Source organism: Equus quagga, chromosome 17, assembly GCF_021613505.1.
Source record: "Equus quagga isolate Etosha38 chromosome 17, UCLA_HA_Equagga_1.0, whole genome shotgun sequence".
Lineage (NCBI taxonomy): Eukaryota > Metazoa > Chordata > Mammalia > Perissodactyla > Equidae > Equus > Equus quagga.
Genome location: NC_060283.1, coordinates 34242424 through 34267328, shown reverse-complemented (window position 1 = coordinate 34267328; position 24905 = coordinate 34242424). Strand labels below are relative to the sequence as shown.

The 24905-nt window shown below is 54.9% G+C and overlaps 1 protein-coding gene across 13 annotated transcripts in view; it reads right to left on the bottom strand.

The window, feature by feature from the left end:
• The window catches only part of HDAC4 (histone deacetylase 4), a 291136-nt gene that overhangs the window by 72449 nt on the left and 193782 nt on the right, over positions 1–24905 (bottom strand). For 11 of the 13 annotated variants that reach the window (XM_046642744.1, XM_046642745.1, XM_046642734.1 and 8 more), the window contains 5 exons: positions 19195–19326; positions 15769–15881; positions 11736–11852; positions 11453–11651; positions 4341–4579 (listed from right to left, as the gene is read on the bottom strand). In XM_046642744.1, coding sequence (XP_046498700.1) covers positions 4341–4579; positions 11453–11651; positions 11736–11852; positions 15769–15881; positions 19195–19326 — 800 coding nt within the window. The remainder of the gene's footprint in view (positions 1–4340; positions 4580–11452; positions 11652–11735; positions 11853–15768; positions 15882–19194; positions 19327–24905) is intronic. The other 2 variants (XM_046642736.1, XM_046642738.1) reach the window with 1 other exon arrangement.

The following is a 24905-nucleotide window of genomic DNA, read 5'->3' as shown; positions in this document are numbered from 1 at the left end:
CTCCCTCTCCCATTTTCTTCTTGGCTTCCTCGGAGAATGAAGGCATCTGAGTAGAGGCCTCCAGCCCCTCCAGAGGAGTCGGGACACTGGGCTTCCACGAGAGACAGCCTGGCTCTGGGCAAGGACTCTATGCTGACCCCGCTGGAAGGAGCTCTGGGCGGGGCAGGGACACCCAAGCTGCCGCCAGCTCCCTGGAGGGCACGTCCCATCTGGAGGCACAGAGACGCTCCCCAGGGGTGGCCACAGCCCCTCAGGCCTCAGAGGGTGCCTGGGAGGGATGTCACCATGACAGCGGCGGGTGGCTGGCGTCAGTGGCCTCCCTGTGATGCAGAGCAGGCTCGGTCACACGGCTGCCAGGGGTCTCAGCTCAGCAGGGACGTGGTGCTCGTGGAGCCAGGCCACTTGGTCTCCCTCTGCCTTGGAGATGCAGCTCTGCTCTCTACCAGCCGGGCTGAGGGCCGGGCCACCCAGCAGAGCTGGCCTGGAGGTGAGGCTCCCACAGACAGACGTGATGGTGGGGATGTTGGCGGTGAAACAGGGAACTAGACAAGCGGATCCGCTCTTTGTCTTCCAATGGCCTTCTGGACCTGGAGCCCCCTTTAGCAATTATACAAGAATGAATGCAGCTCCATATGTGGAACAATAAATTTTCTAAAAGCCAGGCTGGCATTCAGGGCCAAAACCAAACTGGTAACCATGCCAATATTTAAAGATTATTAGACACGCTTGTAATTAGACCACCCAAATAAATGAGTCCACGTTTTCCTCCTCAAAATCAAGAATGTCGAGTTAAAGGGAGACATGCTCCCCTCCAAGGGATGCATCAATGCTCGACACTGTAGGTCCAGCTGTCGTGTGATTCAGGGACCCTGCAAGAACTGCCTTCCACAGCAAAGCCTCTTTGCTCCTGCGGGAGAGGGGCCTCAAATATTCTCTTTTAACAGAAAGAAAAAGCCATTTCCGCCTCCACACGTTTCCCACTTTACACAGACCAGACCATGCTGAGGCCATGCCCAGGCACGCCCAGCAAAGAGGGGTGGCTTCAGTCGCAGAGCTTAAGCTCCACTTGCCCTTTGATGGCATGCATTCTCCAGAATGTTCCTTCACACAGCAAACTTTTATGAAACCCCACTGCATGCAAGGTGCTGGGCCCTGACGTGGAAGCTGATACACAGCTGCAGAGCCACGGTGATCACTCCCATCATGGGCCGGGGAGGTGAGCAGAGCCAGCTCCGGCCCGTCCTCTCCACCTCGCAGAGTTCCCTCAGCCAGATGGGGCAGTCTCTTGGCTGTGGGCCTCCGGGAAACCGCAGCGGCCATGGAGGGCTGCAGGGGCTGCAGGAACTGGGAATGGCCGATCTCTCACAGGGGAGCATCATGGAAGCAGCTGCACTCCAAGGCAGAGGCTGGCCGGCAGCCGACCATGCAGGAGACAGCTGCGATCCCCAAGCACACAGGCGCAGGGCTGCAGGAGCGGGAGCTGCCAGGAGCCGGGCTCCAGGGCCATTAGGGAAGGTAGAGTCATCCTCCAGGATAAAGGGCAGCAGGATTGGTGCTAGACGGGCCTAGACACGATCGTCGCTCCCTGAGCATCCCAGGAGCACGGTGTATAAACATTTCAATCAACCGTCGTTCCCACCGGAAATTAATCACGCGACAGCATCCAGGGAGATTTCCCAGTTGCTAAATCATTCTGCTCGAGAATATACCACATGTGAATGGGTGTTTCCTATCTTCCCCAAACCTCCTACCCCATCACTCAGATAATGACATAAGACAATTAAGAAGCACAAGTTCGCATTAGGAAGACGAATATGACGTACCTTTGACACATGGGAGTGAACAGATATGGCAGCTCCTGTCTTGCCCCCAGTGAGTGAGTACCTTTCCCGTCCACAAGAGGGGCTGCATCTGGCGGTCCCTCCCATCTCTGACACTGCCCTGTGCTGTCTGGCTAGGAGAGCCTGCGGGGCCCAGGGGGCTCTGGGGTGACAGTGGTGAGCCTATTTCCTGGTGCCCAGGGGGCAGCAGGGACCTGGGCTTGGCCTGCGCTGGGCATCTGGTCAGGGGCAGCGGGCCATTCAGGAGCAGGGTGCCAGGGGACCTGTCTCCTCAACCCTGTAAGGGGGAACACACTGGGGCGGATTTGGGCTACAGTGGCCGCCAGCTCCGAGGGATGCTGCTCGAGGCAGGTCCACTGTCCTGGAGGTCCATGCAGTCAAAGCCTGTGGGCCACTGTGGGGGCTGGGCCAGTCTCAGCGGTGGAGCAGCCTCGGAAAGATGTGCTGTCATTGCAACAAGCAACATGCTGACAAAAACACAGCGGGCACCTGCCAGGGGTGGGCACCGAGCCAGGCACTCGGGTCCACCAGTGAACAACACGAAGACCCCGTCCTTGTGGGCTGACAGTCCAGCAGGGGAACCAGACATGAACAGCAGACGTGAGGAGCGGGCACCTCACTGGCAGACAGAGGAGGGCAAGGGAAGAGGACAGGGCTGAGCAGCAGTTCTAATTGAGGGTTGGGGCCCATCAAGAGGTGACATTCGGGCCAAGACGTGAAGGAGCCGAGACCTGGGAGTGTGACAGTGGGAAGATGCTCCTTCTCTAAAGATTAGTTGCCTGACCCAACACCCAGACTGGGCTGGGACCGGAGGGCTGGAGGGAAGGGAATCAGGTGAGCGTGAGGGGCTGCCGGTGCCACCAGTCAGGGCTGGCCACACGCAGCGTCCCACCCCGAGAGGGTGGGCTCCCCGCTCTCGATTCTGTCTCCACACTTGCCTGGGAATCTAGATACGAGATCCTTCCAGGCCTCCTCCATTTACGCCGAATCATCTCCCTCATCCCTAACCCTCTCCCCTCGACCCTTTCATTCCTCAGAGCCGGAGAGAAGAGCCCAACTGCGTCTGACTCGTGGGGACCGATGGCTGAGTCCACCTGCAGGAGGGGAGCCGCGGGGGAGCCTTCACAGCAGAGGCACAGCGAGAAGCAAGTCTAGCCATCCCCACGTCACCAGAGCTCTCAACGCTTCCTTCCGAATATCCCCAAAGCCGCCTTCGAGCATCTCGTCCTCTTATTGTGACAGCTTTATTGAGATGTAAGTCACACACCGTAAAATTCACACTTTCAATAATAAAAACACTTGTATAATCCAGTAGTTTGTGGTACACTTAGTTGTGCAACCATCACCATAATCTAATTTTAGAACATTTTCATCATCTCAAAAAGAAACGTGTCCATTGGCAGTCACTCCTCATGCTCCTTCCCTGAGCCCCGGGCAACCACCAGTCTACTTTCTGTCTGCAAGGATTTGCCTATGCTGGTCTTTTCATATAGATGCAATCACGTCATATGTGGGCTCCTTGTCTGGCTTTTTCATCCAGCACCATTTCAAGGTTTATCATTCCTTTATGGCTGAATAATACTCCACAGCGCGGATGTGCCACATTCTGTTTAACCGTCCCTCAGCTGACGGGCAGGGCGCTGTTGGCACCGTCTGGATATTGTGAACCACGCTGCCGTGAACGTCCACGCGCCAGCCACGTTCAAGGACGTGACGCGTACATTAACGAGCATGGAGCCATGCGTCCTCATTCCTCCTGGGCACGTATCTAGGTGTGACCTGCTGGTCACATGGTAACTCTGGGTTTAACCTTTTGAGGAGCTGCTGGACTATCTTCCTAAGTGGCTCACCTCATTCTCTGATATTAAAGATGCTTTATTTCAAATGTCAGCATTCGAAAAAAGTTACTCAGAATCATCGTGTTCCTACAGCAACACTGACCCTTCCCACTACTTCCTGCTGAAATGGGCCTTGTGAGTGACTCGTAAGACTGTAGGTATGGAGACCTCTGTGGGCTGGGCTGGGCATCAAGGCCCTTCTGATGATGCTATTCTAATAGGTAGCCACACTGCAGCTGCCAAGTGACTGGGAAAATGTGCTTCTGGGGCTCCAGGCCACTGTAGGGTTGGGGACTTTCTGTCTTGAGTTTGCTTAAAGAAGACAGATGTCCTCAAGAAACTCAAGAAGAAAGTGTTGACTAAGTAGGACACACCACACAGTGACACACATGTGCGACAGGCACAGTGTGTGCCAGCCATACTTACGCTCGCTGACTGGGACGCAGGGCCCGACCCCACGCCGGTCACCCCCCTGCAGAGAGGAATTGTTTGGAGTTCTAGATCCAGGTGACATTCTCAGTCCCGGCCACGCGTGCTCAAGCCCGCGTCCACTGGCCTTTCACGTCTCCTGGCCTCTCTCGAGGCCAGAAAGGGCCGCTGGACAGCGAGGCTGCAAAGATGCTGCCGGCCCGCGAGGGGCACGCCCCACCAGCAGACCCACCTTGTTCATGTGCAGCTGCTGCTGCTGGAACTGCTGCTTGTGCTTCTCCAGGAACTGCTGATGCTGCTGCTGGATCACCAGGTGCTGCAGGGCCTGCGCGTTCTGGGGCAGTGGGGCCGACTGCGTGCGCCCCAGCGGGCGGTGCTGCCGCAGCTTGTGGATGGATGGGGATACCCGGTCCGCACCAACCAGAGACTGCGCGTGCAGGGGCAGTGCTCCCAGGCCTGAAAGATACCAGTCTGAAGATAATATGGAGGGAAAAACAGCAGAGGGGAAGAGGAAGAAGAGAGGAGGGGAGAGAGGGCTGTTGAGTAACGGATGGAGGCCATTGGGAACCCCAGCTGCCGGCCCGGGCGCCTCCTCCCTGAAGCCCACTGGGCTTGACTCTGGGCACATGCCAAATGCCCTGAGCTAGGGCTCCGGTAAACAGAGACCATCATTTGGAGGCAAATGTCTATTGACACCCATGTCAGTGCTGTAAATGGGTGTTCTGTGCCACAGGCTTCAGCGCAAGCTCGCCCTGCCCGAGAGCAACTCCTCAGAGGGGCCCAGGCCCTAGAAAGGTCTGTTTTGATCTGAACAGCACTGTGGGTGACAAGAGGGCCACACGCCTGCTGAGCAAGGAGGTGATGGTTCTGCTGGCCTCCAGAGTGTTCTGGAAGAACACAGAGGTGGCTCTCCTGGAACTGTCACAGAAACTAAGGTTGAGGGGAAAAAAACAGTCCTTAGGGATCAAATCATTTTAAGGGTCTCTTAAAGTTTTGATTTTATACACAAAGAGGGCAGTAACACTTTCAAAACCCCTGGTGCATATGTCAAAATCTCTCTCTACAAATTCCTACAAAGGTTTTGCCCACGTACATGCCGCCAGCTGCACAGAACGGCCGCTTCGCCACCCCTGTGCTAGCCCGGGGGTTTAAGTGAGAGTCTGTGCTGACAGGAGGCGAGCTTCTGCTAATCTGCATGTGAATCTTGTTTTAAATGCAGCCTCTTCACGTGAACTCAGGAAGCTACACATTTTTCCTTCTGTGTGCTTTTCACTCACCTGTATGTTTTCTTTGGCAAACTGTTGGTTTAGGTAGTTGACCATTTTTCCACTGTTCTATGAGCAAGAGGGTCTAAGAGACCCCTTCCCCTGCTGCCTGAGTGTCTGCTCCCCTGCTAACCTGAGGTGGACACACTCTAAACAACGTTGCTCAGGCTGAAAACGACTCCAGGCTCAAGGGCGTCTGACAGGGAGAAACAGCAAATGAACTGGCCACACGGGCTCTCGGCTGCCCAGAGTGGACGACTCCCCGAACCGGGCACATCCTCACACCTGCGCAAGGTGGCCCTGTTTTCCTCGCCCCGAGGTGGCCCTGCTGACAAGCGGTGGCTCCTGCCCTCTCTGTCCCCCGGGACTCCAAAGCCAGTGGGGGGCTGTGTCATCAGGTTTAGCAGAGCCTAAGACCCCCGGTGGGCAGTGTACTCAGTGTTTTTCTTGTCCCTTCCTGGAGGCTATTTCTAAAGTAAAAATACTATTTTGTATACAAATAGAGCACACACACAGGAAAAGAAAGCTTCAACTCTAGTAAATTGTCCCTCACCACCTCCTCAAACTTCATCACCCAGAGTCCCTGCAACAACCATCGCTTTTCATTTAACTGCATTGTTTTCTGGGAAGGTAAGTTATCTTAAATTTTATTATCTGCTTGGTTACTAAATTAAAGCGAATAACTCGAAAGGTAGAATCATTCCCTCTCAATTTTCTAGAAAAGTTAAAAAGAAGATATCCTCGTAAAGAAGGTATTTCAGAATTCACCAACTGTTAACGTAGGAATTACGGGGGATTTAATATTTCATGGAGGAAATAAGGAATTGAGCCACACAAAGCTGCATTTATGGGGGTAAAGCTTATGCAGTTACCAAAAAGCTCCCTTCTCAGAAAACAAGATGATAAAATACATTCTCCTTAGTTTTTTTTTAAGCCTCAGTGGAGACCCAAGAACGGAGGTCAAGTCAGGGATGAAGCCGCAGCGCCCGTGCTGGGTCGGCCAGGCCAGCCTTGCCTCACATCTGCACAGAGGCTTCTGGTTCTAGACGGAAAGGGTGACCCTGAGACTGGGCTTCCAGGTTCAACAGAGGATAAGGAACAAGGCATTCGCACGGCCAGGTGGATGCACTCTGCTTTCTGCTGGTTGTCGTGGGCTCCCCCAGGGGCTCCTCCCCACCATCACAGGCTCCCAGCCGTTCCCATGAGCAGAGACACTCCTTCACCGGGTGGACCTCCCTGAGGACGCAGCAGACAGAGGACAGTCTCACTCTCAGAGCCTGACTCCGTGAGTGTTCCCGTCTGACATGGGGCCGCCTGGTGTGGACGCCCTTCAGCTCGACCCTGTTCTGTTCCTGTCTCCCACCCTCAGCTTCTCTGGGCCTCATCCCACCCACCTCGAATTGCACCCTAGTGCCTGGGGTGTACAACTCTGGGGCCACCACACTGGGGGACAAATCCACTGCTCGGCACCACACAAAACTGGGTGTCCTGACCTTTGCGTAGCAACCCCATTAGCGGCCAGGTGGTTTCTGACTCGGAAGCTAAAGAAGCCAGATTGTTAACAAGGGTCTCTGATGACCCCCTCTGTGTGGTTTCCGGTGAGTGCTGTAAAAGGCTTTCAAGCATAACACCACAGAACATTCAGATCGAATTCTGCCCTGGGTGACCCAAGGCTGTGCCTGAGCCAGCGAGGTCCAGGGACAGAGCCTGACTCTGCAGCGCGGCGGACTGGGGACCCTCTCTGGGCAGGGAGGCCTCCCTCACTGGGCGCCAGGCTGGCTGCGAGGCTCCACCCCGAGGCTTCTGTTCTTCCCGCCCACGGCACCAGCAGGAGTCCCTCCAGGGCCCAGTGAACCGACAACACCCCAGCTCCGTGTGGGTGCCGAGAGAGGAGTCCCCGTGTTACACACTCTTGCTCCTCCCAGTGGGGAGGGGGCCGGGCCAGCTTCCCGGAGGTCCAGGGAGAACACGCATGACACACATGGTCCTTCTTAGGCGAGCACGCCGGCACTTACCCTGTCATCTGGGGTGTAAGGTGGCTAGCACTAAGTAGGGAGTTTGCAAACAGAGGCCCCACCTAGACACAGCACACCAGACATGGGGTTAAAGAGCTGAGGAGGATGAAAAGCCAGAAGGCTCAGTCCCGGAGCACTGGCCTCCTCATGGTGGGCTTCTGTCGACACAGATGAAGTCCAGCAAACGAGGGACTCCTGCTCCCCGCGTCCTTACAGATCCACCTGCTGTATTCCGTTGCCCTTCAGGCCACAGTTAAAGTTTTCAAAACCCTTCAAAGGAGAACACACCAGGCACGAGTCGGCTCTAACTGTGGTCTGCAATCCCGGCTGCACGTCAGCGTACCCCAGGCGCTCTGAGAAACCAGGGCAACAGGGGCCCGCCCACCTGGACCTGTCAGCCTCTGCTGGAGCCTGGGTGCAGGAGGGCCTGGCTGGGGCTGACAGCACAGCCCGGGGCCCAGGTGCACGGGCACCCCACAGTGAGTCGTGCTCCAGCCACTGCAGGGACTCGCTGTTTTCGGGCATGATCAGGACTAAAGGGGAGCCTGTAATCACTGCTCCAGAAGCCAGCAGCACCCCTGCGCCGAGTTGTGACAATGGGGCAGTGGCTGCCTGTCAGCTCCCCTCACCATGCTGGCGGCATATTCCGAGTGGCCAGAAGGCTAGAATGTTGGGTGACACAGCCCCACCACAGGTACAATACCCGCTCCCTCTACTTGGCCTTTCTGCCCCTCTCTGCCTGCGACTGCTGCCCGAGGTCTCAGCGACGATGCCCCTTCTGGGAAGCCTTCCCTGAGGCTCACCTGCTGCACGGCCCAGCCCTGCCTTCTCCTCCACACGCCCCAACTATAGAGCTCCCAGGGGCCCGTCTCCCAGGGGCCTGGCATATGGGAGACGCTGGCCAAAAGTTCTGTTCGCTGGCCAAAAGCAGTTTCTGCCTCGCCTTGCAATGGTCTCCTGACCTCCTTTGCTAGGTCCTCGGAGGCAATCTCGGGGACTGTATCAGGAAACTGCTATCTTCAGAAGATCGTAGCAAACAACTACTGTCTCTTGGCCCCTTACCTGGGCAGCTAGTCCAGAGAACACGCGTGCCACACAGAGGCGGGGCATCGCATGCACCTGGGGGAGAGGGACGCAGCGTCCGAGACCCCGCACCTGCGCTCCCCCTGCACCTGGGCCAGACGCTCCTCCCACAGGGCCTCTCTCTCTGAGGCAACTGTGAAATGGAGTTGTTGTAGCTCTGACATTCTGTCCATCCATCCTCCGTGACATGACTATCAGCAACAAGGGAGGTCTGCCGGCCGACCCCTTGTGGAAACGCAGACAAACGGACACAAGCAAACCCGTGGGGATTCTTCCTGTTCCTGCTCAGACACGAGCCCCTCAGAACCTGGCTTTCACTTGGCTCGATCCCAGAGATATTTACTGTGGACCTACTCTGCATTAAACACCGCGTGGGTGCGGGGGGAGGAAGGGGATGGCAAAGTCCAGAGTGTGTCCTTCAGGAGGGAGGGAGTCAGGTGGGAGGGACAGATGGTGGGTCAGCAGAAGCTGCGCCGAGGCAGAGGGTACCATTGTGGCCAGGGCACAGGAGGGGGCCACGCTGCTGGGAGGCGGGCCTGGGGGGAGAAGGGCTCTCAGGGCAGGGCAGCGGCTTCCAGAAGCCACGTCCAGCGGCCCAGTCAGGGAGAAGGGAACCAGCACATGTGGGTGCTGCGCAGGGAGGCAAGGGAGAGGCCCAGAGCAGAGCTGCTCCACGGAAAGAGATGGGATGTCACTCCAGGCCAGGGCTGTCCCGCGGAACTTTCCGTGCTGATGGAAATGCTCCAGGTTCCTACAGTTGGTAGCCAGTAGCCACACGAGCGTTTGCTACACCGCCATGTGACTGAGAAACCGAATTTCACTTTGTTTTTAACTTCCCATTTAAAAGTTAATGGCCACATGTGGCTGGCGCTCCAGCACTGGGGGGCTGCCCAGGCCTTGAGAGGCGGGGGGGATGGTGGACAGGTGCAGAGGCAGGGGCCCGGCCAGGAGGCGTCTTCCCACAGGGTGCAGGGGGAGCCCGAGAGACCACCAGAAGCAGGGCCGTGCTCACAGGGAGGGCACGGGGGAGGGCCCCCGAGACCCTAGGAAGGACAGACAGGGTCCAGCTGGGGGAAGTGAGGGAGAGAGTGCGGTTGAAGAATAAAAATGACAAAACCAAAAGTAACTTCTACAACCATAAGAGCTAACATCTGAAGAGGGCTCAGCTCTGTCGGGTGCCACCCTGCGCTAACACACACAACTCATCTAACCCTGGAAAACGCAATGAGGCAGACACTCCTACCATCCCCACTTTACAGAAAGGGAAACTGAGGCACAAAGAGAATGGGAGACTTCCAAGGTCACAGAGCTGGGGAGGAAGGAGCCTGTGCTGTTGGCACTGTGCTGCATCCAGTCGGGGGTGCCTGGAGGGTGAGCCCGCAGCCGGGAGAGGCCGTGCAGCAGAGAGGGGGCCTGTGGATTGGGGGTGGGCAGGCAGGCAGCCCAGGCGAAGCAGCACAGGGCAGCACGGCAGCACAGAGGCGAGCACGCAGGGCGAGGAGGGCAGAGGCGGGATGGGGAGAGTCCAGGGGCCCTGATGCCAAAGGGCCTGAGAAATGGTACCCCAGTGAGTCCCAGGACCAGCAGGCAAGCTGTTGGCAGCCGTCGTAACTAAACGGGCCACCAGACCACACGCAAAGGGCAGAAGAAGCCACCTCGTCAACCACGAGAGGAGGCGAGTTCCCAAGGTTACTGGAGAGGTGAGATTTATGGAACGCTGTCACTCAGGTCCTACAAGAGAAGGCAACTGTCCCAGAACCTGGGCCACGCGAGATTAAGGCCGCTATTTAATGGACAATACAGTGACTCAGAGAAGGGGACGAGAGCAGTGATAACAGACAGCTCCCTGACGAAGTGAAGTGAGCAGCGGTCCAGAATCACAGAGAGGGTCAGGCCTATCTGACGTTTTAAGAAATGATACAAGAACGAGATTCCTCCATGGCTCGCACTCCCGATGTCTGATCTTGCGCGTCTGACAGACTTGGGTGCAATTTCAGACACAGCCCTCAGGATCCAGATGCTCACGACCCATCCCCTGAGAGTCAGGGAGGTGCACCGTGGGGCTCCCGCTCCCCCAGGCACACTGCGGACCTCTCAGCCCTGTAAAGGGCAGCGACGCTAATGCAAGCACATGGGGACACTGAGGACACACAGACACAAAGGTGTGCTGCTAGAAGATGGAGCTCGCCCGCCATCTACGCAGACACCCACGGGGGCAGGACACGGCCCCGTGTGCCCAGACCCGCCCGGTGACTCTACAGAACAAGTGCTCGAGGGACAGGAAGGAGCACAAAGCCAGAAAACCACACCGAACCCACAGATCATACCCACCCTGTCACAGGCCGAGGCTCTGGGACCGCCCAGCACCTGCCTTGTCCACCACGTTAAACGTCCGAGTTTAAAAGATGCGTGGCCCTGAGGTGATTTCAGATTTTAATTCTGAACAAATAAACAGACTTCCAGGCAGCCAAACATGAAGCTGCGGATGGGGCACAGATGTGAGCTGCTGATGTCCAGGAGGCGCATCCTTGCTTCACAGCAAACCCCACACGCTCCCTCACTCCTTAGGTGACATGGTTATACCACTGCCACTGTGAAAATTTCATGACAAATTTCCTACTTTTTTCTAAATACAACCATCCCTTAGCCAGGGCACATTTTTAAAACTTTTTACTACTAATAGAAACTGACTATTTACCAGATTCACTTCTGTGCTTGCTTCACATGTTCAACTTGATCCAGATGGAAACACAAGTCAGACGAGCCGTCAACCTGCTCTGGAGCGATGGAGCAGACGGCACAGCTGACAGCTGTTTTCATTCCCCTACCTGGCTTTTCAAGTGAGCCTGGGTCTACAAACCTTCCCCCGACACGAGAGGGTGGTGCACGGAAGCCCCGGGGGTGGCTGCCTGCCGGCCTCCTCTGAGCTGGCGAGGCCCCCCACCCACCGGAGCCACGGCCGAGGCCCGACCGGCGCTCACCTGTGACGAGGGGCGTCTGTGCAGGCGGCTGCTCCAGTAAGACCATGTGCTGCAGGAGGGGGTTGTGAGCCGCCGCGCCGTCCCGCTCCAGGGGCGCTGTGCTCAGGTATGGTGTGAGGTGGGTGCCGGGAAAGAGGGAGATCCGCTGCTGGAGGGCTGGGAGAGTGAGTCGCTCAGCTTCCTGCTGGCCTGCTGCCCCCTGGAGAGGCACATCGGTGACGTCCACGGTTATGGCCCTGCGACAGCCATCCCACGCCACACCGACCCGCGGATGCCTACTTACAGCGGAAGGGCCAGTGGCAGGAAGTCCCAGGGTGATGTTGGGCAAGGACGGTGATGTGTAGAGGGGAAGCGGGGCCACGGAGGCTTCCCGAGTCACAAGTCTGTGCGCCAAGCTGGTCTGGAGACAAAACACACGATGGCCATCACAGAGACTCTGCTACAGCCAAGCATGGGCGACACGTACCACGAGAAAGGGCAACAGAGAACACTCAGGGCAGGCCATGCCAAATTCTGATACCAGAGTACAGAAACACACGCACGAATCAGCAGATAGGCGAGCACGACACTTTAAATCTCGGCTTCACAATCCATCAAACTCCTGTTTGTTTCTAATTCAAACTGCTTATGCACCATAAAACTATTGGAGGAAAATCTAGGGTAATATATTTCAAAATATGTTCTTAGAGTTGGGACTGTCTTTCCAAACATAACATCAGAGGCAGAACCAAAAAGGAAAATATTGATTAAAAAAATCCCCTCACGAAAAGACAAATAGTAATGACAACAATACTGGCAATGTATGGGACAGACAGTTAATACATAAAGAGCTCAGAGATCAAACAATTAAGGAGAAAAGTGCATGGCAAAGACAAATGACTGAAGAACCAATATTGAGGAATAATAAACATGTGAAAAAAATCCTCAGAATCAATATCTAAAAACATATTTAAAAACCTATCAAGTTGGGAAATATTTTTAAAAACTGCTAAGACCACCTTGGCCCAGAGAAACAGAAACCGCTGCTGGGTGGCTTATAAATTGGCACACTCTGTCTGCAGGATGATTTGGCAATAAATGTCAAAAGCCTTAAAAATTGATCTAACCTTTGATCCTCTAACTCCACTCTCAGAACGAACTCTCAGGAAATTATCCGGATGCACACGAAGGCTTGGCCACACGGGTGCTCCCTGCAGCCATGTCCACAGAGGTGAGGAGCACTTACCCAACAGGAGGTCAGGAAAAGTCTGGTCGATTACTTAGAAACTTACTATGTGTTAAGTTAGACATACAGGCTGTGGAATCGCGCACTTCTTAAACAGCAGATTTAGATTACTCGAGCATAAGTCAAGAGTAAGGATTGTTAGGATAGAGAGACAGGGGCGGCAGGAGCAGTCCGCGAGGGGCTGGGTTACTGTGAAGCTTCACATCTGTTTGCTCCTAGAACAAACATTCTTGGCTAAGAAGGACACAGTTTTATTCACTCTATCCCCTGCACAGTAGACATTCAGTAAAAGTGTGTTAAATGAATGAGCAAATGATAAGAGAACAAACGAGCGATTCTGCACGATGAACATGTGGGGTTTGGCAGACAGAAATCTGCATGACAGAAAATAACATTAGTAATGAACACGTAACCGATTTTTCTAGTTCTTGTCATAGCGGACTACGTAACTAAGGAGGAGAAACACTTCGGGTGCTTTAAAATTTCATGTCCAAGGAGAAGACTTACGAGCTGAAGGCTATTCCAAGTTGTTGTGAACAATGGTGGGCTGTCTGTATGTAGCCCCTGCTACCAAACTGCCCCCCACTGTTGGACGGCGGGGTGATGACCACCTAGGGGCGCGAGTGTGTGGATAGTCCTCACCTCGCAGAACCCCCTAGCAGCTGTGTTTCATGGTGTCATATTTCAGTGCCATTTGGAAACACACACACCTGAGAAACCTCGTCCTCATGCTTTAAGGGCAAAACAGGATGGAACGGCCTTCTTCACTTGCAGGAACGTCACGTGTCTTGTCCTGGAGAAATTGCTCAGGCCATCTCTAGTGTGCTCACATTCAACTGTATAGTCATGATCAAAGGGCTCCTGTGAAAGCACTTTTCCTAGACCAAAAATTTTTCTGTCTAAAGTAGAAGAAATACCAACCAGCTATGCTTTAGAGAAAATGGCTGAGATTGCAGAAAAACCTGATTCTACCGTTTTATAATTATCCAGGAACAGAATCAGCAAACACTGTAATGTTTGCAAAGCTATAACTTCCTCTCTATAACCAAGGGCATTTTTTTATCTAATTTCTCTTTAGAAATAAAGCAGCCTTCTGAGATATCTGTACATTGTCCACATCTGTGGCATTGGCTGTCTCCATTTGCCCTGTGATGGGCTCGCCAGCCGCCTGTGTTCCGCAGGAAGTCCAGGCCGAGGTCAGAGCGCCTGCCGGACACACCTCCCTCCGAATCACCCTGGGCTTCTGAAGTGGACAAAGCACCTCCACCGAGGAGGAGCTGTCTGCGGGTCGGGGAGCCCTGCTTCCTCCATGTAGAGGAGGAGGGGCGTGGGGATGCTGAGCCTCCCTCAGTCCAGGGGCCTTCACGGTACAGTAGTGAAAGGAGGTGCGGAGCCAGGCCAGAGACTCTGCTCCTGCTGCTTCTCCACCCACACAAGGACCCCCTGCCGCCTCTGGACCAGAGAAGGAGCGGCCAGCTCTTGGCTTCATAAAGCACGGAAGTTCTCCAATTGTAGCAAAACTTGACATCCACCAAAGACATCCATGTGTGACCAAATTTTCAAAGACCATCCTGCCGACATCTGGTATAAAACAGGAACACCTCTACTTTGTACATTTCTTGTGAATCCTTTGACACCTTCTATAAATTTGCAGTAGCTTAACTTACATTAACACGTGATTTGTAAAAACTAACACATACTTTAAACTGGAACCATGCAGATCCACCCAAAGCAGGCATTCTACAATAGGAACCATTAGGTATGTAACTGCCCATATTAAATAAAAATCAGGATCCATGACTGCTATTGACAAGACGTAATTAGCACAAACATCTCATTCCAGGAAGCAACTTCTAGGTGGAGTTCTAAAGCTAATTACAGGGAGACCTTCAGCTGTGACCTCGTCTTACAGAGAAGGATTGATAAAACTTTTAATGATCTAATAATTACTTAGACAGGTAGGTTGACAGGGCAGGTAGTAAAAGAAACGGATGTATGAAGGAAAAAGATGAGAAAATTGAGGTTAAGCAAACTAGAGGCAGCCATGCGAAATTCATCCCTGCAGTAATCTTGGTTTCTAAAAATCTGTTTATACATAAAGTGTCTGGAAATTTGAACTGAAAAAGCTAAGTACTTGTGCCTGTGTATCTCAACTCAGATTTGTCGACCCTCTGGAAGGGCAGGATTCACTTCTAAGCATTTAAGGAGGAAAGAAAATAACCCTATCTGATAATTACAGCCTCCTGTAAGTTGAGAGGAACTCAGAGGCACCTCCTACTCAGTAGGACTGTCCGTGGCATGAAGCAGACAGCACTTCTGGCTCACTTCACCGAGGACGTCAGTGCTGAGGTGGCTCCCCACGAGGCCACCCCAGCCCAGGGCCTCACTCTGCCAGCGTGGAATTCTCTGCTTCCCTGAGTCTACTGGTCAGCACCTGCCCCTCCCAGGTGGCCCAGGAAGCCATGCGGACACACACCCTGGGGCTGGCCGCCTGGCCCTCGATTCCCAGGGCCTGACATGGAGCTGGCACGAGGTAGGAGCTCCAGAGACACTTGTGGGATCAATGGAAAGAGTCCAGTGAATAAGGAGTGAAATGAGCACAGGAAGTGAAGGTCCTGGAACCCACTGCCTGGGAAGCCGCCCAATCCAGGTCTGGTCAAGGGCACAACCCACAGATATCCCAGGGGTCTCCACACGGCTCCTCTCCGCCCAACTCCCTCCTACATGCTCCTGCCCCTGCAGCCACCATGCGGCACGCTGGCTGCGTTTGAATCAACCTAACATAACACACTCTGAAAGAGGCCAGGGGAAAAGACCAGGTTGGGAGCTGTTCTCTGACACAGAACCCTCATATCTGGACCTCCTGTTTGCATTTAAATGAGAAGCAGTGACAAGTGGCAGGAAGGAAGACATAGTCCAAATGGTGTCCCTTCCAGGACGCCTCCCTCGTCAGTTCCCCTCACCCGGACCTGGGAAGGTCAAGACTGAAGGGCAGCTGCACCCTGCAGTCATGTCTAGCAACTCAGCTCGCTGACTCGGCCTCAGGGCCAGCACAGGAAAACACAAACCAACAGGAGTGCTGGGCACTGACCTCGGCCGGGATGCTGGGAACGGCGGGCGCGATCCCGTTCTCCGTGCTCACGTTCCCGGAGCTGTTGTTGGGCGAGCTGGGCGCCGAGCCCGGGGCGCTGCTGCATGCCGAGTCTGCAGGGTAGAGAGACATTCGTGAGCCTCACTCGGCGTACAGGTCCCAGGCCAGGACACAGGACACGCTTACCTGGGCCTGAGCTGCACTGGCCTCCTGTGGATTTCTGCTTTCAGCTTGCTGACTGGCAGAAACAGCAGCAAGAAAGCACACGACCATAGTCCCCAAACAGGCACAGTGGACATGACCGCAGCCTCACAACAGGGACAAGGGGCTACCTCCCTACCTTCATTTATGGACTTCCCTGGGAGCTTTGCAAACCTACGGCTCCTGGGTGCCCCACTTGAGCCTTTTAAGCTGTGCACGTTATCAATTTTATTCCTCTTTTGAATTTCAAGATGATCTTAAACACCAGAAAGATAAGCCCTTCAACACTTACTAATACTCTAACAACAAAAGACCAGGAAACACAGAAGCCAAATGACTCTGACCCGTGAAGGTCAAATTCACTGTGCTTACTGACAGAGGCACCCACGTTGGCGTTCACTTTGAACTGAATCCTCTCATCTTTCCTACATGATTATCAAACATCCGGGGAAAGTGCAGCCGGTGGCTTCTGTGACTGATCAGTGTCATTTACACCCGGAGACATTCTGCAAGGAACCGTAAAGGTGCCAGTGGCAACACCCTGCTCGTCGGAGGCCCTGCTCGCTCCAGGTTGACTTGACGGAGGAGAGGAGCATGCTGGACGCAGCTTTCCCCTCCGCTCCAAAGGCGCCACGCTTGCTCTTTCACGCACACACACTTGGAGACCTCTGCGACACTCGGTGTTCACATAAGGGCTTGTCTGGCTTTTATGTGTTCTGTTTGATTTAAAGGCATTTTCACAATAACACCACCTGGTAAGACCTTCCGAAGGAAACATGCCCTGACCTGCAGTCTACTCCTCTGAGTGACTACCATTCAGAACTGAACACTCAGACCCGACCCCATCTGCAATGGCACAGCGCACACGTCAGGAAGGACAGGCACGCTGGGACACCGGAGGGAGCCTGAGGGACATTTCCCCTAAGGAGAGCTCCCGAGGTGGATGTGCTGAGCCAGGCCACCTTTCAGAGCCAGGAGGGGGAATGGCCCCCAGGGTCTCCCAGCCCAGGAGCGCACGGGCACTCACTCACACCAACTGCAGTGCGGCCCAAACCCACTGCAGGCTGGTGACCACAGTGCTGCCTGGGGCTGCCCGGTGGGCCTGGCAGACTAAAAACTGGTTCCAGATACAACGTTGGGCGCCAGTGAGGAGGACGAGGGTGATGGTGGGGACAAGAGCAACAGTTCCACAGCTCCCAAGCCAGCAGGGCTGGTTCCAAGAGCTGTGCTTCTGTCAGCTCCCTCGTCTCTCAGTAACCCTGAGGAAGGCGCAGAAGAGGAAACCGAGGCAAAGAGAGACGATGCCACACCCTCAGCTCACATGGCTGAAGGAAGATGTCAGGACAAATGCACGCACCAGTTAACCCAGTGGATGCATCTTCCAGTCTTCTGGAAGGTCAGTTCTGCTCCCCTGCTCCAGCCAGCTGGGGCTCTGTGTTGGCCAGGAAACCCATCACCTCTCGTCTCTCTGCCGTCGAGCTCTCTCAGGCCTAGTGGAGCTCTCACCAATGGCCTCACCCCTGGGTGCCTTACTCTCTGTAACACAACCCAGCATTGTCAGGTGTGGCATGCGTGGTTTGCTAGCATCCCACATGTGATGGGCGGTGGTCTGGTCTCTCAGGTTAGATGCTGAGCTTCTTGGAAGAGGACCTGGGCTTGCTAGTTTTATGCCCAGCGCACTCCTGACTCACAGCAGCATGAAGAGGTCACGGGCTAACGACAGGAACGCTAGATCCAGCGCTCAGAAACAAGCCTGCCGAAGATGCCGTCTCACCAGCTGTGTGGCCAGGACTCTGTGCAGGGCTCACCCATCCATCAGAGGTGCAGCCCGTGACAAGGCTCTCCCCAAAGGAAACGAGGAAACGAGGCTGCACTCGTGTGGATTGCCCAAGTGGAATGGAGTCCCCCCAGCTGAAGAGACTTAGTAGGACTTCAGATGACACTATGTCTTGATCTCCACTACAGCAACCAGAGGACAGACCCTACATTGAAAATGAAGATGGTAACATACGGGGTTCCCCAGGGCACGGGCCTGAGACTCTCCTGTGCATCCAGAAACATCCAGAAGCAGGCCCTTGGCTTAGGGTTCAGAGCTGGGCTTGAAGGACCCTGAAGGGCAGCAGGACAGGGCACGAGGCACCGGCCCCGCTGTGTGGTTTCCAGCAGTGGCCATGGTTCCCGTCTCATCCCGAAGGTCCTGGGACTGCACTCAGAGTGTGTGTGAGGCACTGGCCACGCACACATGGAGGACCAGCACCACGGAGCCCCTCGCTCCTTCCCTGGGAATGTGGCACTGACAGCCTACCAATGAGAACCCTGGTTTTCGAATCAAACTGTATTTTGTGCAAATGTGTTTCCTCCCCGCTTGCTTCCAGGCCCCCTCTGAACAGCCCCATTAGCCTGGTGCTATGACTTCAGGAGTGTGGAGGGGCGCCCTCGGGAAGTGGGGTGCACCCTCAAAACGGAGTGTGCTCTTGAGACAGGGTGCACCCTGAGGAAGAGGGGTATACCCTCGGAGTGGGGGTGTGTCTTGGGGCAGGGGTGCACCTTGAGGCGGGGTACACCTTGGGAAGTGAGGTGCATCCCTCAGGAAGGTGGTGTGCCCTTGGGAAGGGGGTGCCCCTCAGGACTGGGGTCCTTGGGAAGGGGCTTGGCCCAGAGGGCGTACTTCTGAGTATCGGCCACTAGATGGGGGCCGAGAGCAACGTGCTCGCCTAGAGTGGAGACCAGTGAGCTCCCGCTCACTCAGCTCGGCCCACCTGTCGGACTCTGGCCAGGGAGACTTTAAGGCTCTCCAGCGGTTAAGACGCTGTTTAATGGGCAGTGGAGCAAGGCAGAAACATGTGACTCACCACCAATAGGCAAGATCAGTTAAAAACCCCACCTTCGGAGAAACCTCAACATAAAATTCCTGTAAACATCTCGTGCAACGTCAGACCGACGGCTCTGGCTGTGCCTGGGCCTGTCAACAGCAGCTTTTAGCATCTGACGCTGGGAGCAGAGACATGCTGTGCAGGGACGATCCTGGAGACCCCCTGCTGGGGCACCCACTGTGGTTCTCGGGGACGCATGCTGCTGGCACTGGGGGAATGAGAGCACCCGGAGCCGAGGAGCCCCACGGAGAGGCAGCTTTCAGAGGCGTGAAGGAAAGATTGCAGCAGGAGGGCCTCGAGGGGAGGCAGCAGGTGGGCGGGCAGCGCGGTTCTAACAACTGGTCTAACGTACCTGTGACATCCAGGGGACGCTTTTTCAGAGCAGTAACCACTGGCCCGTCTTTCCTGCGTAACAGGGGGCTGCTCCGTCTCTCGGCCACTTTCTGCTTTAGCCTAGACCGTAACTTCAGATTGGGTTCAGAAGCTGCATGAAAAGGAGACGTCATTACAGCCAGGCAGACACAACTGGGGTCAAGGTTATCTCATCAGCAGTTTAAAAACAGCACAGTGGGTAAATATTCGCTTAACACTGACGTGCTGTTCCAGGGCAGAGCAAAGGCCGTGTTCCTGAGGCCTGAGTGCAGGATGTTTTAGTCCCAAATAAGAATAAGACATACCTGATGCCTTTGGCTTCATCTCTCCGGACATGGGGTTATATCTATGTGTGCTGGTGGAGTCATTGCAATGACACTGTCACTGCGTTTTACCAGTAGTTGGGAAGAAAACTGACCACCAGCGGCGTGTCAGGTCCGGCCCATGAATCTTATTACAGCTTCTACACCACACACGTTCTTGTTCACCTGCATCTCGAAAACTCCTTGCACTGGAACAGCCCAGGAGCAGCAGCCCGCTTGAGGTCCAGGTAGCCCCTGTGACCAGTGCCAGGAGGGTGCTGAGGCCAAGCCCGCCCCAAGGAGAGGATGCACCACACCAGCTCCACAGGCCTGAGAGCGGGGAGTGCCTGTCTCCCCAGAGCCACCCGACCCCAGGGCACAGGTGTCCGCTGTGGTGTGGCTCTGTTAGCGCTCTGCTTGTGTGGACAGAGCCATTTGCAAACCTGCGACTTGAAGACCACAGTGGTGCCCAGGCCTCTGCACCTGGAACCAGGCCACCCCCAGGCCAATTAAGTCACACCTCTGGGGTGGGGGGACTGTGGGGAGCTTGGGGTACTCCGTGTGAGGCTGCCTCAGGAAGAGGGCTGTCTCACTGCCCCCGGGGACACCCTCCATCTGGACTCGCGGCACAGGAGCCTCCAGCTCCACGAGGCCGGGACGGTGGAATGACCGCCACCACAGAGATGGTCTACTTCTACTACTTGTAGATTTGCAAGTGAGTGAGGTTTTAGCTCTTTTTTTTGTTTTTAGTCACCAACCCTGCTGCTTTTAAACTTTCTGGAACAGGAAGTTCACTGTTCTCCAGAACAACAAGAAATAACAATCGAATTCCCCCCGCCGGCATCAGAGCTCAGATGGTTTGGGTTAAAAGAATCAGGCCATGCATGCATCTCACGACCACTGAGACTCTGCCCTCTGGGGAGCACGAAGAGCAGGACTGAGGAGTCCCGGATGCCCGGTGACCCCAGGAGAGGCTGGAGGGGAAGACCAGCTGCTCTGTGGGTCCAGGAAGGAAAGGCAGAAACAGACCACCAAAACAAAGCTTCCCAGAGAGATCAGAGACGTGCCGTGCCGTAAGAAGGTGCCCGACTTTTCAAGATGCTGGCCTGCTCTGGAGGGCGTGAATACAGGGAGAGCGGCCTTTCTGCTTTGCAGCAGTGGGCGGTAAAGCAAGGGCCCACTCACTTGTAGGACTTCCCAACGAGGTGAAAAGGATTCAACTACAAAACAGCCTTCCCCAGGGCCGAGAGGATCCACACCTACTTTTTTTAGCACTTATTTTGAGGTGACCACGGTAGACTCAAGTCTCATTCACTTCTATCTTCACATCAAGTTTCTAACTTATCACTATTTAAAAAGAAAAAAAAGCCAAAAGCCCAGCTGGTCAGTGGGCAAGAACACAATACCTGTTCTCCCACCACCAGGATCCCAGCTGACACAGGGGGTGTCAACACACATCTGTCCGACCTGGGGACAGAAGCTGCGGGCTGTGGGGAGAAGCTGCTTCTGAGGTCCAGGGCAGTGCAGTCACCACGAGGGGAGTCAGTGGCCCCTGACCCCGTGGGAGGTCCCTGCTCGGTGGCTGCCCCGACGTGGCGGAGCGGAGCCCGTGTAGCATCAGGAGATGGCGTGCGGGTGGAAGGTGCTGACTGGTCACCCTGGGCCAGCTATGGACTGGCTGTGCTACCGGGACCCAGCCCCGACCCCCGCAGGTCCTCTCCTATTCAAAGCCCCTGGCTCAGCGACAGCACGGCCAGACCCTGGGCCTCGCTCGTCCTCCTATGTCCCCAGCCCGAGGACCAGGGACCCCTGGTATGACTTACAGACTGCACCGGACGGGCCCTGTGCCCCTCTGCACCTGCCCCTCCCCCCAACCCTGCCCACCCACCTCCCACAGCCACTGCTGCTTGTCCTCAGCCTCAGCTCAACGTCCCTCCCCAGGCTTCCTGACACCCCACCCCACACGGCCACAGGACCTTACTGTCCTCAGGGCGCCGTTTCACTAGCTGAAACTATCTTGCTATCTTTTTCCTCCACTCCCTCCCACCCCCACACTTGAGCATGAGACGCTGCAGGGTATGTGCAGCCTCCCTGACTCCAGGGGACCTCAGCAGTGCCCTTCCTGTGGGGAAGACCCAAGGCAGGACTCCACCTTGTCCTGCGCTGGCTCCACCTGGTGGCCCCTCTAGCGAGCAGGGCCCGGGCAAAGTGGAAACGAGAGGCCTGTGTCCCGGATGTGAAGAATTTCACTCAGGACAAGACAGCAGAGCGTTAACCAGGGTGGGGGAGTGTGGCGGGGGAGTGGCGGCCCTGCCTGCAGGGCGGTTTGAGCAGCAGGAGGCTCCATGCTGCCATGGCCTGGGGATATGTGAAGCCAGGCCTGCATGTCCCGCTGGGGCTCTTCTATGGAATGTGCTGGGCAGGGCCGGGAGGGGGCTGGCAGCAGGCGTGGGGACCAGGAGGGCAGGGTGGCGGTCCCTCCCAGGGAGCCCCCGGTCAGCCGGCGCTGAGCTGTGGCAGAGGGCGCGCTTCCCTCCCATCACTTCCGTCCCAAGAAGGCCCACTCTCTGGCTGCCGCAGGTCTGGGACCGAGAGACTGACATGAGTTATATGGACTCCACAGAGCATCTGGGCATCTATAGTCTTGCCATTCATCAGCACGTTTCTCAAAACTTGCACAAAGCCTGTAACCCAAACAGCTCTGCGCCACAGCCAGAGCTCAGGATGCAGGCGTGCCGCCACCTGCCCAACGAGGGCAGGCTGCAAGATCGTATCTGCCACACACAGACCATGTGGCCACACAGGCTCCACAGAGCGGCTCCTGCTGTACCTGAGGTCCTCGAAAGGACATGGCCAAGCAGAGTGACTCCAGAACCGTTCTGTACCTCTAACAGGGCTGCAGGTAAACTGACAGACTGGGGCGTCTCTGAAGAGGGGCTCAGGCGAGCAAGGGCTAACAGGAAAGGGGCAATGGTGGGCACTAACTGTCCATCAACACAGTGCCTGCCCGTCCTGGAGCACATGGAGGCGGGGCTGGCTGTCTCTCCTTCAAGGCCATCAGGCTGATGACAGACGAAGGCAGACAAAGCCATCCTCTCTCAACCCTGCGATTCCACCCCGGCCCCGGCCCCTCTGTGTGCAGGAAGCTCCTCTGTCGAGAAGCAGCCCTCGTAGCGACCCCACTATCTGGACACTGATGTGACGAACGCTTCTGTTCTCCCTGACCGAGGCACAGCAGAACAGCGTCCAGGGTCAGGACGCTGTCTCTGGTTACGGTCAGGTGGGCAGAGGGATCAGAAGGGCACTCGGCACACAAACAGAGGTGAGTTTATGTGGAAGCAGCACTGCTTCATGGGCCTGACTCCACGCCCAACAGCCAGCGAGGAAGGGAGAGACCGAGCCACCAGGAAGCTCAGAGTGTGGCTGCAGCCACAGGCATGTGGACAGCGCAGAGAGCACACGCTCACAGCTGCTCCCTCCTGAAATCCTGAAAGGACAGGGCAGGAAACTTTGAAGAGTATAAAGCCACGAGGCGGAAAATCAAAGCACTGAAGAGATTCGAAGAAAAAGTTGAGAAATTTGAAAAACAGTGAAAAAGTCCAACACCAAATTAACAGAAGCGCCAGAAGGGGACAGAATAAGCAGAGCAGGGAAATTTGCTCACAAAGTAATTCAAGACGTCCTGCTCCATCAGGGGAGACCTGGTGTGGAGCGGGCTCTCCGTGGCCCAGGGCACCTGAGACCCCCAGCCCCTCGCTGGGCGGGTCCTGTAAGTTCCAGAACTCTGGGGACCCAGGGTCAGCCTTGAGAAGGGCGTCAAATTCTCAAACAGCCACTGAAAAAGGGATGAATGAATTGCCACAAACACTCATCCAGTGGACATTCAGGGACTCTCCCGGTGTGTCCAGATGGTTCTAGGTGCTGCGCCTAAGGGGCAGACAAGACAGACAGGCTCTGGCCAGGACCCTGTGCTGCACAGCTCGGGGGCAGTGGCCACACTGTGGGCCACAGGAACGGAATGCAGGAGCTCTGCCACACAGCCACCTGGTCCCTGCTGCATCTGGCTTACGTTCTGGTAAGGAAGATGGAAAACACACACAAAGATACCCAACCTTTACTAACGATGACAGAATTACTCATTAAAGCATCAAAGGGAGTGTGATTTACTCAGGCCTCAAATTGGCCAGCATGAACTGTGCTCGCCCCCTCTTAGTGAGGGGGATAACAGACTCTGATAAGCTGTTGTTGCGGTATAATTTGCTCAGCATGTTAGAAAATGTGTGCTCTTTGAACTGGCGGTTCCATTTTTAGGAAATCTATCCTACAGAATACTTGCACAAGTGAGCAAAGGTACCCATGTTTGTTGGCAAAATAAAAACTAGAAAACAGTTGCAACTCATCTAATATCCACATATTGGAATAATATAAAAAAGGTGCTGATCTTTATACACTGAAGTGGAATGGGGTCCACACTATAATATTAATTGGAAAATAAAGTTACAGGACAAAATGCAAAGCAGGTATTTTTGTTAACAAAAAGACAACTACACACACATGTTGCATACACACACAGATACACCCTGACACACAGGCACAGAGAAATATCTGGACAGACAGACACCAAACTAGCAACAGGAGCTGTCTCTGGGAAGTAAGATTCAGGATGTGTGGGTTTGAGTTTATTATAAGCATGCATCACTTATGTGTTTTTAATTTAAAAAAGCACTCTACATGATGGTTAGAAGTCAGGGGTTTTCTACTCTCTCTTTCCTGCTCAATCGAGCGATGTCTCCACAGCTCATTTCAGTTGGTCATCGATCCCAGTGTGGTACCACTGGACAGTCAAACACACGTATTTGAGAAATACTAGTTCAATTTCTCATCAGGTACTTTTCATATTAGAGGGAGTTCAAGTTTGACAGACGTCAGAGTTTGCAGGATGGAGCACAGAAGAAGGTGTGAGCCAATTTCTCCACATAGAAGCTGCCTAGCTTCTAACCATACTCGCCGTCTCTAGAAGTTTCTTTGGAAAAGCAGAACAAAGCCTTTCTAAATCCTTCTGAACACATTCATACCTATTTTTTAAGAGCACAAAGTCGATGGAAGACAGTCCAGCACAAACGCCCCCGAGTCCCAAGGGAGACTGCCCACCTGGTGGCCAGAAGCTCAGCAGGCCAGTGCTGCCAGGTATAGTCTCTTCCCTCTCCTGGCTCAGAGGCAGCTCAGAAAGGGCAGAGTCACAGCTCCGGCCCTGAGTGAGAGCCGAAGGGCCACCGCTCACACTGCACATGACACATAGAAAACCCACCTCTGAGAATGTGGCAGTGCAGGTGTGATTCCTGCCCACACCACCAACCTGTGCTGTCACTCCTGCAAACTGCATCGGAAC